Source organism: Mustela nigripes, chromosome 8, assembly GCF_022355385.1.
Source record: "Mustela nigripes isolate SB6536 chromosome 8, MUSNIG.SB6536, whole genome shotgun sequence".
Classification (NCBI taxonomy): domain Eukaryota; kingdom Metazoa; phylum Chordata; class Mammalia; order Carnivora; family Mustelidae; genus Mustela; species Mustela nigripes.
Genome location: NC_081564.1, coordinates 17,727,900 through 17,745,459, shown reverse-complemented (window position 1 = coordinate 17,745,459; position 17,560 = coordinate 17,727,900). Strand labels below are relative to the sequence as shown.

The following is a 17,560-nucleotide window of genomic DNA, read 5'->3' as shown; positions in this document are numbered from 1 at the left end:
TGTGTGATAGCTAATCCTCACCACGGCAAGGAAAAGCAATGTTACAAATGGGGAATTAGAGCTCCCATCAGGAATGACCCTAAATGCGATCTAAGCAATGCGGGGTCTCTGTGGGGAGCTCTCTGAGGGCCCAGCAGGCAAAGGCCAGGTCAACTGGGAATGGAAGGGGGAAGAGCCCCCTTGCTGGCGAGGCAGGAATTGGGGGATGGGCAAGGGGGCCAAGCACCAGAGGACAGGCAGCCCTGGTTTGTCGACCTCCCAGGGCGAAAACCAAGAATGGGGCGGGTCCCAGGAAGCCAGTGGAGGGCGGCAAAGAATTGCTCAGCCATAGAGGTCGACTTACCTGACCCATGACGTCCTCATCGTACGACAGAGTCAGGCCCAGGTCAGCAATGTCCCCATCATAGCGCTAATACAACAGAGAAGGGGCAAGTGTTGGGACCCAGCAGGCCATATCCTTGAAGGCTGTACCACATCCTGTCCTACCCAGTACTGCGTGGGCAGGACCACTTTGGCCACCAGGCCTGAAGCAAAGGCAAAGGCTGCTCGTCACTGTGAGCAAGGAGGTAGGAGTTCCCAGAAGGGGACATGGGAGCCTCCAGAAGCTACAGAGTGACCCCTGCACCAGAGCAGGAAATCGCCTCCCACCACATGGGAACCCTGAGGCCTTCACTTGACAGCTACACCCACCATGTCATACTGACCTTAATGGAGGTGAGGTTTTTATAGAACTCCGAGTCCAGCGAAGGCAGCTCATCCACAGAGCTATAGAAGACGCTGTGGTGGTGCCCGAGCAGCTGGCTCAGGAAGAAGGACGCGAAGGGCACGTCCACCACAATTCCCTACGAGAGGGGAGATAGGAGCTTGCTGTCTGCCACGGAGGATCCCATCTCAGTGACCCTGTTGGGGTGGCTGGGGCTGCAGAGGGGCTCTGAGGGTGCCAAGGACATCGCTGGGTGCTTCCTAAACTTTTGAGTTGGAGACCAGTACCTCCCAACTACAGGACACTGCCAAGCACCTACGGGGGCCAGCAGAGCATAGCAGGTAAGGGCACAGGCTTTGGAGCTGCACCGCTCAGGGATCCAGCCCCAGCTGCACTGCTGCCTGGCTGCAGGCCATCAATCTGTAAATGGGGACTGGCACAGCCTCCCAATTTTAAGATTTAAATGAGCAGGGTGGAGAGAAATGCAAAGCATCGGCTCTCCCTTGGATCCAGGACAGGGTATGTCTCCAGGATAAAGACCTATCCAAGCTGGACCTAAGCAGCACAAGGCCTCTTGTACCAGCCCCACAGGGATTCCCCGGGGAGGGAACACAGCTCTCCACACACAGCATAGCGTGCAAGGGAGGGGACGGGAGGGATCAGGGCCAGATCTGGAGGGGCCTCCTGAGGCTCCTGGAGTCTGAATTCTATCTGGAGGGCAGCGGGGAGCCCCAGGAGAGCTGTAGGCAGGGGCGTGCCAGGTTGTACTTGGCGTGGGGCATGGACCACAGGAGGAAGACGGGGGCAGGGATGCAGCAAGGAACCCTGCGGAGCGCGGGGAGGAGAGGCGGGCCGTTCCCGGCGAAGGGAAGCATGTAAGTCGGAGAGATTTAGAAGGGGCGGGGGCTCAGGCTCGATGATGACCTGTTTCAGAGGACAGCAAGGGTTATGTGAGTTAATGCATGCTACTCCTCACATGTCCTAATTTCTCTGCACTGTTACTGCTGGAGAGGGAGGAGAGAGATGCTGGGTCCAGAGGAATAGGGGAGGACATTCACAGAAGTCACTGGTCTGACTCTTGTGGGCATATTACAGCTACATGTTTAAAAGAGAAATGTGGCATATGGCCAGGGACATCCTCATGGGATTTCTTTTCTTTTCCTTTTTTTTTTAAAGATTTTATTTATTTATTTGACAGACAGAGATCACAAGTAGGCAGAGAGGCAGGCAGAGAGAGAGGGGGAAGCAGGCTCCCCGCTGAGCAGAGAGCCCGATATGGGGCTCGATCCCAGGACCCTGGGATCATGACCTGAGCTGAAGGCAGAGGCTTTAACCACTGAACCACCCAGGCGCCCCGGGATTTCTTTTCTAAATGGGAATGAACTGAGAGATGGTCTCCATTTTGCAGATGTGGAAAGAGAAGCACAGAAAAGGAGCCCAGGCTCCTGCAACCGATCTAGGGCGGGAGGCAGCCTGAGGGAGCCTGGGCAGGGATGCAGATGGGGCATCTGCCAGCACCCTGGCCAGAGACTGAGGCCACGGACACGGAGAATGCAGATGCTTGCCCCCACATGGCCTCTCTTCCTGCTTCCCTCCATTTGCTCCAGCCACCGGCTCTGCCTTTCCCAGGATTTGTGCCGGGTGAGGGGCAGTACTGCTCAGGCAGTTTGGGAGTCCACTGTGAAGGCCACAAGCTCCTGCTGCAGCTTTCCTTCCAGCCTGGGGAGCAAGACCCTTAAGGTAGGGACCAAGCGTCCCTGGAGGGAGTTCTGCTGGCTTGGCTCGCAGTGGACAGGGATCAGGAGCTGGGTGGACCGCTCCTCTCCTGCTGCCTACATGAGTCCATGCCACCCTGACCCCACGAAACTGACGAGCCAGGCAGCACAGGAGGTGTCTTAACTCATTTACTATCTGTGGCAACCCAATAATATAGCTTTTATTGTCCCTACTTCCTCTGACAAGAACCAGGGCCTACAGAAATAAACAGGCCACACTCGCACAGTTCCTGGCTAGCCAGTGAAGACCGGTCTCGACCTGCTGTCCTGCTCTGGTTCGTAGGCAACACCAAGATGCCTGTGGCTTGCTCAGAAGCACTCACCCCAGTAACAAAGGATTTAAGAAAACAGCTGTAACGACTATCACACCCCACAAAATGCTGCCCTCCTACAATGGGACCATGCTGGCCTGGATGTGAATCTGGGTCCTACCACTTAACTAGTGCTGATACTCTAGACAAGTGACTTCCTGAAGCCTCACTTCTGTCACCGGCAGGTAAATGGGACAATGGCAGCCAGGCCACAGGACGGGCAAGAGGATGAAATGACACAGCACATGGGAAGCACCCAGTGTTTCTGTTCAGTAATCTTGGGTCCCGTCCTCTTTCTTGGGCTCCATCCCAATGACAGGGACTTTATGTGCCTGGGCCCAGCCAGGACACCATGCACCAAGTTCCTGGGACTTCTAACATCTTGTTTTCCCTCCTGGTGCGACACTCCTGCGCGTGCATACCTCGTACACGGCCTTCCCCAGCATCTTGCCCACAAACTCGAAGAGTTGCAGGTAGTTCTCGTGAATGTAGGACGTGGGCGAGGGGTAGAGCCTCTCGTCCCCGCTGGTTGTCTGCAAGGGAGAAGAACAGAGAGAGGCAGGGAGCCTACGGGCCTGGCACTTTGCTTCTCATTCCTCACTGAGCTTTTGGCTGCTGTCAGCCCCGCTCCTGCACCCCTTAAATACCTTGAATAGATTGAGCGCCGGGTCGAACACCCTCTTAATGATTTCCTCCAAGAACTCCTTGAAGACACCGTCCTGGTCAATACCTGCCTCATCCACGCCGAGATCGTTGACAAACTTCACGCGGATGACGCCTTTCATGGCGTGCTGGGAGAGCTGCCGGAGCTGCTCGTAGCCGTCCTGCCGAGGGCAGAATGGCAACCCGTTAGGAGGGGGAGGCCCTCTGCCCAACTCAAGGCTGCTGCTCCAAGGCTCTGGCTCCCCTGTGTCTAGCCTTCCTGGCATCATTACTAAACACGGGAGTCAGGATGTGGGGTACAGGCACAGGCAGTTCTCACCGCTTTTAAATGAGCCCGTTATAAGGGAAACTCATTTTGGGGATGTGACTCCACTGCTCTGTGGCAAGGGGAGGTGGCCCTGAGATAATGCAGAGCACGGAGGTGGGGAAGGCAGACAAGATGAGCTGTGACAAGCTCTTCGCTGTCGAAGGACAGAAGTAACTGGGACAAGACCCCACCCATTTTAATGCAAAGACTAGCTTATTTAGCTCATGATAAAAATCAGCTGAACTCAGTCAAACCCCTGTAAGATGAAAAATGAAAATACCCTCTCCCTGTCAACTCCTGGTAGCCTTCCCCAGTTAGCCTGGGTGAGTCAGGCTGAGGAATTCAGGGCAGTGGGGGGCCACAGAAGAGTCCAGGCAGGGTGAGATGTGGTGGACTTTCTCTGAAAGATCTTTGTTGGCAGCAGAGCAAACAGATGGCAGGGACAAGGGTGCGGGAGTGATGCTGGGTCCACATGAGGCAGGGGAAGCAGGGAGGAGCCCGGCACAGCCCCTGGCCAGCAGCCAGCCCGCAAGGCACGCAGCCATCCACACAGAACTCTAGGATGCGACTTTAGTGTTCTTGAACTCCATTATCTTGTTTAGTGCGCCTCCTGATTCTAATCTGTTGAGGTCTTCGGGCTCCTGGTTCTGTCACCTAATGTGTTCCTGGCATCAGCAAGCTTAGTTTAGGTTTTTGTTTTCGAGGAGTGACTGTCAGAAGCAGTGCTGAACAAGACCGTGGCCAGGGAAGAGCCTTCTGGTCCAAGACAAGAGGCTCTATCTTGGGGGTACAACTGAGCTCTTTAGATACTGTCATGTAAGGAAGAAATCCACTGCAATACCCCACTGAGGCCGCCCATGGGTCTCCCTTCCAGTCACGGCCGTGGTGCCATCAGACATTCTGCTAACACAAGACAGACCATCTTCACGGCAGCCACCTGCCTGCCGGCCTGGTCCCTTATCACTAAGCACACGGGGCCAGAATGCCAAGAACTGCTTTGGGGAACTCTTGCCGCCTTGCTGCTCATCATATTCCCCTCGTAATGCAAAGGACTGTCCCTGGTAGCTTCTGATCTTATCCTGGGGTTAAGCTCCCAAGTGGAGAGCCCATAATAACGAACTCTGGAAGGCTGAGGCTTTGGGTGCGCAGTCCCGAGAAGCACTTGAGAAGTGGAAGCCTGAGAAGCACTGAGTGAGAGGAAAAGCAACAGAACACAGGAAGTCAGCATGCAGCTGCAGCAGAATGGTTAAACCGTTCTGCCTGCATTTATGGTAATTATCCTGGCATAGAGTCGTGGATGGGTGGAGAATTCCAGCACGTTCTTGCTTGCCTGCAGATTTCCTCCATTCTGCTCTGAGATGATGCCTCGCTAAGCTGACTTCATGTTTGCAGGGGTGCCAGGATCACGCTGATTAAATGAGATGGTGTTACGTGCAAGCACTTAGCACGTGGCCACATGCAAGGCAGGTGCTTAAGGAATGTTCACTGGAGTCGAATCCTACTTCTTCTTTATCAGCCCCATGCTGGCCTTTTCTTTGAAGAGCTGTAGGGCACAATGTGCCAGCTGCTTCCTCTGACAAAATTGCCTGCTGCGCCCTCTGGGCACGAGTGTCAGTACACAAGAACTGGATCTGCATTCTTCCTTTTGAAAGGTGAGTGGGAGGAGGGTATCCTGCACTCAAAGAGCAGAGGCAGTGACTCTGACCTGGGAATGAGACTGGTTCATGAGAGCCCAGCTCTCCCACTGAGACCTCCGTGAGCGTGACTGTGAATCCCAGTTCCGCCTGTGACTGCAGGGACAGAGCTGGGCAGAGGATGGTTTATGGTTCCTCCCGGTCCTGAGATGCTAGGGTCCCAGCCCCAGTTCACTCTCTGTGAGGGAAAGCCTTCCTGCAAGACTTCAGACTAACACCTGCACGGACAGTGCAGAAGCACCACCTTCAGTGAAACCACAGAGAAGGAGACTGGATAGAAGGCCAGAATTGCACAGGAGTGTCTAAGATCAGTTTTTTGATGCCCCCTTGTGTCCAAAACAAGCAAATGCCACTGGGCTCCCCTCTCACAACCAAACCAGCACGTGACGAGAACTAGGGCAACTGAGTATGTGACCCTCTCCCCTTCCTAGTTCAAAAGGAACAACAGTAATCTGTTTCATGACAAGATATACTCTAAGGGAATATTAAAAAAAAAAAAAAAAGCAGACTTGGCCAGCCAGGAACAGACCGACACCCCCTGAGGGCTGTGTTTGAGGAAGCAGGCCCGGGGTAACTGGGACATGCGGTGAGTCTCCCACAAGCAGCGACACTTGAGGAGGGAGCCAGAGACTCCGTCACTCTCAGGACACACACCCATCTCTGCCACCCCAGCCTTCCTGTTGGTGCCGGCCACGTCTGAGAGGGACTGGGGACCGTAAGGGACAGGAGGAGCAGGTGGTCTTTTTGGAGGGGGCACGAGTTCCCCAGCTGCCCAGCCCTCTCTACTGCTCGCCAGCCCTGAGGCTGGATGTCAGGTGTCATCGGCCGGCTCACGAGCAGGGCTCTTCCTTAAGCAGTTACCTAAATTGAGGCTGTGTTTCAAGAAAAGCAGGAGGGAGCAGTGCAAGTCGTATTGCTCAGGGTGCAAACGAGATGCTCCTGCACGGACACACTCAGCCAGCCTGACCCATTCCCATGACCAGCAGGGTCCCTGGAGGCACTTAAATCTCTTCTCTCTACCTTTAAGAATGTCAGAAACTTTGGTTACCAAACGCTGCCTCTCCCCAGCAGACCCCTGTGTCAGTCACCAAGGTTCAGGGGAACTAAAAGCAGTTCTCTAGCGAAGGAGTGTGAATGCCCCAAGGGGTAAATGAAATTGTGGGGGAGGGGGAGGAAGGGCTGCTGCCAGTGCCATTTGCTGGTGTCTGGCTATGTGGCCACGTGGCCACGTGCCATCCTGGGATCCCACGACTGCCCTATGCCGCAAAATGTGCTGATGAGGGGCTGTGGCTAGAGCCAGAGAGAAGGTCCAAAGAGCAAGCAGGAGCAACTATATCAAGTCCAGCCTCTCCTGGACATGTGGACTTGGGGTTCAGTCACCAATTCGACCACCAGCAGGGTCAGCACATTTGGGCGGGCTCCACACTGCACAACCCTGGGGGGTGGGGTGGGAAATGGCTCATGGTAACCTCACAGGCACACACATTTACTGTAATGACATTCCAGGAGATGGTAGCCAGTGTCGTGTTGACAAATTCATTCGGTTATTAGGACTTTCTGACATACAGAGGTAAAGCGTTCTGAAGACAGGGACCTGTCACAGGCGGGTCACACTGGACACTGGGTTTGGCTGAGGCAGGCCACTTCCCTGTTTCTCTGAAGTTCCCATCTACGAAGAACTCCTGGCTATGCAGTAAACGCACCCCCCCCCACGCACCATGACTCAGTAAACTTGATACCTACACTCCAGCCCCCTATTCACGGTTGGGAGTCTGGGCAAGATGTCTCCCAGGGACAAGGGAGTTTGCACAGACATGAGAATGCCCACATGCAGCACTTCCTGTCCTCAGTGCAAAGAGCACAGTGTCTGATGTTCCAGCCCTGGGGCCCTCATGGGGAAAAGGCAGGGAAATACCATACTGTGGGTCCCCAGCACTGAGGTCACGTTTAATCAGGCAGCTCTCCAGAGCACATGACAGGACCAATGGCCCCATTCCAACCCCAAGCCTTGACTTCAGTGCTATCAGATCAAGGAGTGACAAGAATGGTTGGAGGCAACAGATCATGCACTGAAAAGTCCACCTCTCTGGATGGGCTTCTCACCTCCAGCATCCGGGACCGTCGGATAGTGATGTGAGTGACGTGGGGAGAGGCTGAGCTGGTCTCCACGAGCCCTAGCTTCTCCTTCTCCTTGGTGACCATGTTTCGAAACAGGAGAACTCTCTGAAATGAGCAAAGGTGAGACCAGAAACTGGGTCAACAAATGATGATTCCCGAAGACATGCTGTACAAGATTAGTGAAACCAGTCATGTAAGAGGCAAGCAGAATGAGACTCTCTGACAAGTGCTGCAGGTTAGGAGTGTCTTGGGAGAATAGTAGACGTTCCCCCCAAATCTGGGGAATTAGAAATTATAGCTAAATACATGCCAAGGAAGAAAGGTCACAGAATGAACAGTCTGGCTGCAGCCAGAGTCCATGTAACAATGGTCTGAGAGAACATCGTTCTCATTCAGTTGATAAACCACTACAAAAACCTGGCAGCAGGACAGGTCACCCAGGGTGCTTTACAGAGCTGTGTTTGCTTTAAAGGACATCAACGTCATGGGTTGCAAAACAGAAACATTTCAAAGATAATTCTTTTCACTGTCAGAAGTTTAAAAAAGAAATGATCCCACAGAATAAAGGTCTTTGACCTCAAGCACACCAAAAGCCCACCCACCCCCCACCCCTACCCAGTAACATTTCTCAGTCACTGTTAGAGAAGAACCCTCTCTCCCGCCATGGTCAAGACCCTGAAAAGCCCCTTGTAGGAGAGTACGATCCTCTGCCCCATCCCAAATATGAGAATCACTGCTGTAAAAGCACTCAGATGATGTCAGCTGAATGAAGAAATAAATCCAAAGACTGCTCTGTTGTTATTTTTTTAAATGAGAATCCCCTCCAAAGTCAAAAGCTTTGTTAAATACAAACAGGACAGTCAGAACAGTAACAATGGTAATAAGGATTAACTGTATACAGGGGAGGCTAGTGCGTTCCCATTTGATCATTTAACTGGCCATGAAATAAATATAGCTGTAGCAGGAATGGCCTCCCAGGGAGGAGGAAGGTTATTTAGCAGAGGAACTACTTCTCAGCAGAGCAGTGTGATGCGGCTGGTCAGCGAGTCCTGAAACAAGGACTGAAGTGCTCAGAGTAGTACCAGAAGATCCAGGGTTTCCAGGACAACATGGAGGGGAAGAACAGACTGAGTGACAGTGAGGGCAGCTATGATGGGGTGAAGGCCACTGTCGCCTGTCCCATCTGTGCCGGAGGACTGCTGACTTCCAAAACAGGTCTTTCACTTGTGAGCTGTGGGGCACAACCGCTTCCTCTGCCCCCAAATCTATAGAACGATCACCTGCACATGAGGCAGAAGACGAGCTTCCCATCTGGGTCAACCCAGTAAGGGGCAGAGACCTCATATACGGAAACAGAAGTGCAGAGGTGGCTGAGGGACTGCCCGTCGCCCAGGAATCCCCGGACAAGGTCCTGATTTCCATGGGGTGTGGAAAACAGTTGCGGGCAACTGTAAGCAGGGCTCAAGGGGCTGAGGCCTCAGCAACCACAGGAGACGTCTGGGAAAGGACCCACTGTGCAGATGAAGAAACGGACTCACTCACCCAAGGTCCCAGAGCTGGTGGACAAAGGAGCCAGATTCAAACCCAGGACCCACACATAGCTCATCACACCACAGGGTGTGATGGGCTACCTAATGCCCTGCCCACCCCACAGGGCATTAGGCCTTTTAGGCACAAACAGTAGAGGAAGGACTCAAGTCCCAATGGGGAGATGAATCACACAGATGAGTAGAAGCTACGTAAGACGGCACAGAGAATGAAGTGCTGTGTATGTGAACCAGGCAGAGTTGAGGCCTTCAAAAACGTTAAGGGAAGCAAGAACAGCGTTGTGAGCCACCCACTCGAGTGAGATCAAGAACAGGGAGGGTTTGGCATTTAGAGCAAATGCCATAGTGACTGGGGAGACCCTATTGCCCTGTGCATTCCAGCAAGACGTGTCAGCGTAAGGGCAGTATACGCCTCATCAGAAGAGGACACCCTGTGATATACTGAGCCACAGATGCCCTTCTGGACCTGTCCAGGCCATCATGGGATCAGGACAGGGGCCAGGGGCCAGGAAAGGTCCAGTCCCAAGAGATGGGAAAGAAAGAGTTCATGAACCAAGCAAAAACCCTGATGGCAATCTTCAGCAAAACTCCCCAAAGCAAAAGCACAGCAAGGATTAGATTATAGCCCCCAAGTCATGCCAACTAATCTCAGAGGTCCCCAGGCTTCTTGCTTTCAGCAACCCCAAGGGCTCAGTAAGGACTTGCACGGCATTCCTAGGTCTAAAGAAATACAGAGCCATTTATAAGGTGGCTAGGGTCCTAAATCACTGAATGTGTTTGTGTGCACGGGGCGCCTGGGTGGCTCAGTTGGTTAAACGTCCGCCTTCAGCTCAGATCATGATCTCAGGGCCCTGGGATCGAGTCCCATCTCTAGTTCCCTGCTCAGTAGGTAGCATGACTTGTCCCTCTCTCTCTGCCCCTCTTCCCTCTGCTTGTGCTTTTTCTCTCTCTCAAATGAATAAATAAAACCTTTTAAAAAAAAGTAAGTGTATGCTAAGGGTTTAGTAGCTGCTTCTTAAAAATACAGGTACACTGAAATTAACAAATTTAGTTAACCTTTTTAAAACCCAGCTTAGCAAATAGGACATCCTCAAGTGAAAGGCTGACAATGTGAGCTCAAGCTGGTACTTCACAGAGTGGCCAACAGATTTCACTGTGCTCCTCTCAAAAATGTAAACTGCCCTGTGACAACCCAGGGGCACGCAGGGATGCCATCTGTGAACTGCAGAGACACGGAGCGGATTCCTAGGCTGCATGATAAGGGAATGCCATGGTCCAGGGCTGACTCTGCAGGCACGGAGGCCCAGCGCGAGGTGTTGTGTCTGCAGCCGGACTGCACCACAGTGGACAAGGGCCTGGAGATGAAGGCCTTGAAGCCACTTGCAGAGTGATTGCAGAAGGGGGTGATTCCTCAGAATCCTCAGAACACAGAAGACCCAGAGGGCAAACGAGTCATCTGTGCATCTCAGAAGATTTAGATTCCACTGTCAGTGGCTGTTCAAGAACCAAAGGGTAGATGGTACAGAGAAATCACTCAGCTTCAGGTGAGGAAGAACGTTCCATCACTGGGCAGAGTAAAGCAACAGCACGGCTGGCTCTGCCAGGCTGCAGGGGGTCCATCTGAGGCAAAGTCAGGGCTACTGTCAGGGCCTCCCTCGGTGGGGGTGGGGGGTGCAGGGGGGGTGGGAGACACGTTTCACTAAGTTATCTCCACGCAATCCCTTCATTTCTGAGAGGTTCTGCTGTCAAGTGCAATAACAATTTAAATAGCCACATCTGTCTGTGTATCGCTCCTCGAGGGAGAACGAACAGCAGCAATTGCGAGTATTAACGTCAAGGTCAAAACAATATCAGAGAGCAATGAGGAGTAAGTAGCTCTGAAAAATAAGGTGAATAAATGTTCACATTTACAAAAATGTGACCTGTGCTGTTTTCTAGAAATGTCCTGTCAAAAAAGAAGGAAAGGAAAGAAAGACACAGGAAGACCTGCAGGAGCCTCCTCTCAGTGAACCCCGTATGCAGCGTCCAGCAGACATTTCTGGAGCGTCACTACGGACCAGAGATGGGGTGGTGCCTACCCTTGCTTCCCGACACTCTCACCACAGGACCCCATCCTTCCCGAGCGTCTCACGTTCCTTGAGCCTGGGACACCACGTTGCTGGTGTCCTTCCTCTTGTTAGTCCTCTCCTTGTGCTGGCACTCTCAAGGACAGGTCCCTGGTCATCTCGCTCCCTCTGGCTCCCTGACCATCCTGTCCACGGCCATGGATGCGGCCAGATGTGGGCGCTGTCCACATGCGGAGTGTCTCTCCAGCTCCGTTGCACAATGGCCTCGAGGAGCTGCGGACGCCTTGCCTGTTGCCTACTCAAAGCTGACCTCACTGGCACTGCCCAGACCTGCTCTTGCCTGTTCTCCTACCCCAGGAAATGATGCCAACAAGTGCCCCCGAGCCCAGGCCAGAAACATGCCCACCATCTGAAATCCATCTCCTCTCTCCTTTGAATGTCTTCATTCTCATGATTCTATGGTCTTTCCTCTGCCCCTGGCCAGTCCTCTATCCTACGGCCAGAAGGAACTCTCTAAAGCTCTCTAAAACTCTCTCCCTGGTCTGACCAGGGGCCCCTAAAGCTGAAAACACTCCAATGAGTCCAACCAAAATCCACACTCCCACCCTTGGTTCGCAAAGACCTTCCAGTATCAACTCCTATAAACCTCCTCAGCTTCCTGGTACCCCTTGGTGTTCTCCGCAGCCAGACCACATGGCGAGCCCTCCAGAAGCACCAATGCTCGATCACCCAGGCCTTTAACTACTGCCTGCTTCTGCCTCTGGAAGCTTCTCCTGACTCCCTTCCCCCATTCCCAGCTGGGGCAGGTCCCCTTGACTGGGCCCCGCAGCATCCATCCCTGCAACACACACCCCACCTGCATGAACTGCTAGTTCCCACAGTCTTCAGTCTCTGTACTTGGCTTAACAACCTGATGTAGCAGGAGATCAATCCCCGTTTGCATCTGCTAAGTGAGTGAGCTCATGTCTTTCTCTCCAACTGCTATAGCAAGGGCAGGTCAGGTGCCATGTGGTGGGACAGAAAGATGCTCAGAAGCCCAGCTCTGAAAGCAACTCACGTTTTTGTGGGGAATGACATGCGGGATATACTGCAGGATCAGCTGGGCCCGTTTCCGGTCCTTGTCCAGTTCTTGGAAGAGCACGCTAGGTTTGAGATCCCTTCAGAGGAAAGGCATGGGTTTGGGGTTATTACAACACGGAAACCATTCTCTAGTGCAGGAGTGGCCAACCATAGCCTGCTGCTATTTCTGTAAATCCACTTCCATGGAACATGACCACTATGTACGGTCTCTGGCTGCTTTCATGCTACAACAGCACAGCAGAGCACTTGCAAAAGACCATCTGGTCTGCTAAGCCTGAAATGTTTACTGTCTGGCTCTTTACTGGAAGCATCTGCTAGACCCCACTCTAGTGCCACAACCTCAGAGTGGACATATCATTAATAAAAAATTGCAGTCATCTTACGTTTAGTTGTGCAAGAGCATTTCCCCACCCCATCCCTGAGAAAGCTAGCTGTTTTGTCCGGCTCATTCTGCTGATAAACCACCGCTGAACTATCGCAACCTGCTGCTCAGCTCAGCCAGAACTTGCTCCCCATTTGCGAAATGGGACCCAGCTCTGTCACCATGAATACGCTCTCATCACCCTCAGCATCCACATGTCCTCACAGATGTGACTGCTGGGCGTCTGTCCCCCAGGAGGACAGGGCATGCAGGAGGGATGAACGCTCCCCAGCCTCGGAGCATGAATGCGGAGTGTGACAGAGGGGACTCTGGCTTTTGTGAACCCCCCCTTCTGTGCCCTGCTCCTCACTTGCGCAGCCAGTGGTCCTCAGGGGCGAAGCGACGCCGGCAGTCCCGCTCATAAAGCACCATCAGCCACCCGTGCACGGACTGGAACAGCTCCAAGGTCTCCCCCTTGGCGTTCTCTGTGGGGTAAACGAATGGGGGAGCCGCACACCCAGAGCTGGTCAGAGCTGGTGGGGGGGGGGGCGCCAGGAGGACAGCTTCTCATCTCTGCCCGTCACCAGGCCCCACCAAGGTCCTCATCTCCTTTACTCTGGATTTCACGCAGCAGCAACAAACTAAAAGGTGCCCTGGGTATGTTCTAGGAGTCTGCAGGACCTGGGTATCTCAGACACAATCACTCATGCTGCCTCCCACTAGCCGGTGATCCAAAGACCCTTTTAACCTAAGAAGCTTTGTACTGAACAACTTGCCAGCACTTCTGGAGGGAAGCTCTGGTTTGAGGTGTGCCCTGACACATCATGGAAACTAATTCGAAGGAGCAAAAGGAGAGGCAGGGCGAAATCTTGGCATCAGTAATCCTCTACACATACACATACATGCTGAGGAGAGATCTAAGATGACCTTCACATAGAGTGAAGAAGTAAAACTTCCAATTACGTGAATAAATAAGCCTTTCCAATTTGCTGTGATGGGCAATAAAACTGAGAATCAGTTGGTGGTACAGACTGCAGCGTCCCTGCGAGTGCGAGTGTAGCACCACTGAAATGACTGCCGGCTTCTTCACCTCACCTACGATTCCATCCCAGATCATCTTAAAGACAAAGGAGTTCAGGAAAGAGGAGATGGTGACCAGCTCTTCCAGTTTGAATGAAATCTGTTCTTCATAAACTTCAATGTCGTCAAGAATCCTAAATCAGATAGAAAATTAGTCAGCTTCCCACGGAGCAAAGGGGGGGAAAATAGGAAATCTCTACCTCTTACGAGAAAAAAATTAGCTCAAGAAATAAACTTTATCTTTCAGATAAAATTTAGAGCTAACATGACAGGATGTGTAGGATCTGCTTCAGGATAAAGTGGAGGGGAGAGCCTGTGGGGGTGGCAGGGAAGCAGAGGTGACTGAGTGCTGACCACTGCGGATGGGTAGGTGGGGATTCCTTCTACTATTTCCTCCACTTTTTATTTATTTGCATTGTCCGTAGTAAAAATTTTAAAAACTATAATTGAGACAGAAAAACAGAAGCTCTCCTTGGTATCTTTCTTATTTATAAGGATCCAACTGTGACACCCTTAATTCCTGCCTGAACTCATGCCTATTTGAGGACTCTTGATTGAGAGTCTGGGTCTACTGAGGGGAGAGCTGTGGAACATTCCTCTGCATCCACAACAGCCACATAAACAAAAATATTTATGAAAGAATGAATGAATGCTTAATAGAACATGTGAGGAAATGAGCCATTTAAGATACAGCTCTATGTGAAAATTTCCCAAGACTGCTTCATTTGCTTTAGAACATGACTCACTCTCAGATCATGCTGGACCCAGTCATTCAGGCTGTCTTCAGCTGCAGTCACAGAGCCCTGAGCCCGCCTCCAACAGCTCACCAAGCCCCTCCCTCCATGACTCTTAGCCAGTCTGCCACCTCCAATTCCTGATCTCCTAACGACCAATGTCTTCTACCCTGGACAAAACTGTCTGGGGCCCCTTCTCTCTTTTAATTCTTTACCAACCTCTGGGAAAACGTGGTATTAAAAAAGTACTAAACACACAAGTAGACACACAAGCTTAAAAAACATAGGAACTGGGCGCCTGGGTGGCTCAGTGGGTTAAGCCACAGCCTTTGGCTCAGGTCATGATCTCAGGGTCCTGGGATCGAGCCCCGCATCGGGCTCTCTGCTTGGCAGGGAGCCTGCTTCCCTCTCTCTCTCTCTGCCTGCCTCTCCGTCTACTTGTGATTTCTGTCAAATAAATAAATAAAATCTTAAAAAAAAAAAAACAAAAAACAAAAAAACAAAGGAACTTAATGGGACTCACATTTGCTATTTCCCCGCTCTGTCCCAGGCACTGTACCTGAGTACTTGACGTTCTTTTTCTCATTTATTCCCTATCAGGTTGCTAACATTATTCCCATTTTACGAAAGGAAACTGAAGCTCAGGGAAGTTAAGCAACTTGCCCAGGGTCAGCTTGAGAATAATAAGCATCACAGCCCTTCCTGTGTGTCGGGGATTCTGCCTAGCACTTTGTGTTGTTACCTCTTTCAATCCTTACCACACGGCTAAGTGGTATAGGCTACTGTTGTTCCCATCTATGGATGAGAAAATGGAGGCTCACAGAGGCGAGGCCGCTTGCCCAAGATGTCTCAGGAAGTGGCAGACCCAGGATTTGCCTCCCAGCTCCCTGGCTCTGGAATCTTCCAGGGAACTACCTAACCCATGAGGAAATGGTGGAGGTGTGACTTGAACCCAGCCTGAGAGACCCAGAAGGGGTCTGGGTCATCCACTAGAAGGATGGGAACTAAGAACTGCTGAACCCCGTTATGTGCTGGCCCACCTTGTACTGTAAATGTTTTCTGCTCTAACTTTCCTAATGACCCTGCCACAGGGGTCTGAACGATGGCGATAACCACATCAGCAGCAGCTTCCTTACTGATGCTGTGATTTGGCTTCTCCACATTCTAGGAAAGGAATGGAGCCCCACAGCAGTCAACCTACGTGATGAGGTGCCGGGAGCAGTCACAGAACAGCATCAGCATGGCCAAGAGCTGCTTGGACTCTTCAGTGTCATTGCTGAGGCATTCCAAGAAGAGCTTTAACCCTCCGTGGGGCCCCAGCTCACAGATAAACGCCCACAGTTTGGGGAGCAGGTCATCAAGGTAAGTGAGACCTGGAAAAGGACAGAGAAACCCAAGCTTCAGGTGGGGGCTCTACTTGGTCCACAGTTTCTCCTACCCACTGGGGGAACAAAACACTTATCCTTCTCAGTGGACATTAAATGTGCACAAAAGAAAATCATTATCACCACGAGAATAATGATCACAGTAATAGCTAACATTTCATGGGTGCTTTCTAGGTTTCAAATGTCGATCTAAGTACTCTGCATGCATTATCTCCTTTCTATCTTGTGAAACCCAATGTTACCTCCATTTTATAAAAGAAGAAAAAAAAAAAAACAAAAACTGAAGCAGGGAGAGGTTAAGTAATTAGCCCAAACCAACCAACCAAGCTAAGAAGAGAACCCATGTCTGTATGACTCTGTGTTTTTATTTTAAATCAGGGATCAGGGGGTGCCTGGGTGGCTCAGTGGGTTAAAGCCTCTGCTTTAGCTCAGGTCATGATCCCAGAGTACTGGGATCGAGCCCCACTGCAGGCTCTCTGCTCGGCAGGGACCCTGCTTCCCTTTCTCTCTTGCTGCCTGCCTCTGTGCCTACTTGTGATCTCTGTCAGATGAATAAATAAAATATTTTTAAAAAAAATCAGGGATCAGCAAATTTTTCCTGGAAAGGACTGGAAACTAAGTATTTTTTAGCCTGTGTGGGCCTGGGCTAGCACCCTGTCACACTACTGCAAGCTACCAGTGTAGCACAAAAGCAGCCACAGACGATATGTAAATGAATGGATGAGACTGTATTCCAATAAAACTTCATTTACAAAAAACTAAGTGGTGGGCCGCAGTTGGTATCCAGGCTACAGTTTGCAGACCCTGCTTTAAACCATCTTTTAGGTTCATCTGTATTTAGCAAAGCTTTCCTCTCCTCTACTTCTATTATTCTATTTCTGCTAAAAATGGGAGAGTAAGGAAAGACGGTAGCAGAGATCCTGTGAAGTGTCACAAGAATACTTAAACCTGGGTGAAGCAGAAGACATTTTAGGTCTGTTTCCTGATGGCCTCAAGGCCTCAGACACACAGGCTACATCGCTGTTACATTTTAAGTCTGTTAATATAGCTACTGATTCAGAGAGCCTGGCTCTAAACTTCCACATGTCTCTGAACACGCAGTCAGGTGTGTGCCTCAAATTACTCCTCATATTTGAGTCCTTAGAATACCTCTCATTTTACAGAGCATTCTTGAATTACTTAATCGTGAAAAAGAACTGCTTGGGGAAGATATATCTGCCTGCAGCAAGGGCACAATGACAGACTCAGTCAATGCTGGTATAAACGCTTAGACTAGGGAGGCAGGAAGGAGCCACAGAGGAGGCAAAGAAACGGAACACCCACTTAGTTATTATTCCTAACGGTTTGAGCCCACATTTTCAAGGTCGCAGAATGTGGTTACAAAATGCAGAAACCAAAAAGAAAGAAGAATGCAGAAGCCTCACAATTTAGAAATAGATTAAGAGAGAAACAGAGTGAGTAGTTAAACCGTGGAGACCACGAATATGCTCCCATGGGACAATCAGGAAGAACTACTCTCACATTATGTGAACGGTCCTCGAGGCGTGGATGAAAATACTCATTGCCAGCCCCGGACACAGATCCAACCAGCACTGCTTCTGGGGGCAACTCCAGCAGAAGCGAAGATGCAGGGCTCTGGAGAGCTCTGCCAGGAAGCAGCATGTGACTCTGGGCCACCAAGTGCATGTGAGGAGCATGAGCAAAGAAGTGTATTATCTTCTACAATCTGCTTTGCA

The 17,560-nt window shown here is 51.3% G+C and overlaps 1 protein-coding gene across 6 annotated transcripts in view; it reads right to left on the bottom strand.

Moving 5' to 3' along the window:
- UBE3B (ubiquitin protein ligase E3B) overlaps positions 1-17,560 on the bottom strand; it is a 53,147-nt gene that overhangs the window by 10,907 nt on the left and 24,680 nt on the right. For all 6 annotated transcript variants that reach the window (XM_059408639.1, XM_059408638.1, XM_059408641.1 and 3 more), the window contains 9 exons: positions 15,641-15,812; positions 13,721-13,839; positions 12,996-13,110; positions 12,242-12,341; positions 7,557-7,676; positions 3,437-3,613; positions 3,212-3,322; positions 705-842; positions 344-409 (listed from right to left, as the gene is read on the bottom strand). In XM_059408639.1, coding sequence (XP_059264622.1) covers positions 344-409; positions 705-842; positions 3,212-3,322; positions 3,437-3,613; positions 7,557-7,676; positions 12,242-12,341; positions 12,996-13,110; positions 13,721-13,839; positions 15,641-15,812 — 1,118 coding nt within the window. The remainder of the gene's footprint in view (positions 1-343; positions 410-704; positions 843-3,211; positions 3,323-3,436; positions 3,614-7,556; positions 7,677-12,241; positions 12,342-12,995; positions 13,111-13,720; positions 13,840-15,640; positions 15,813-17,560) is intronic.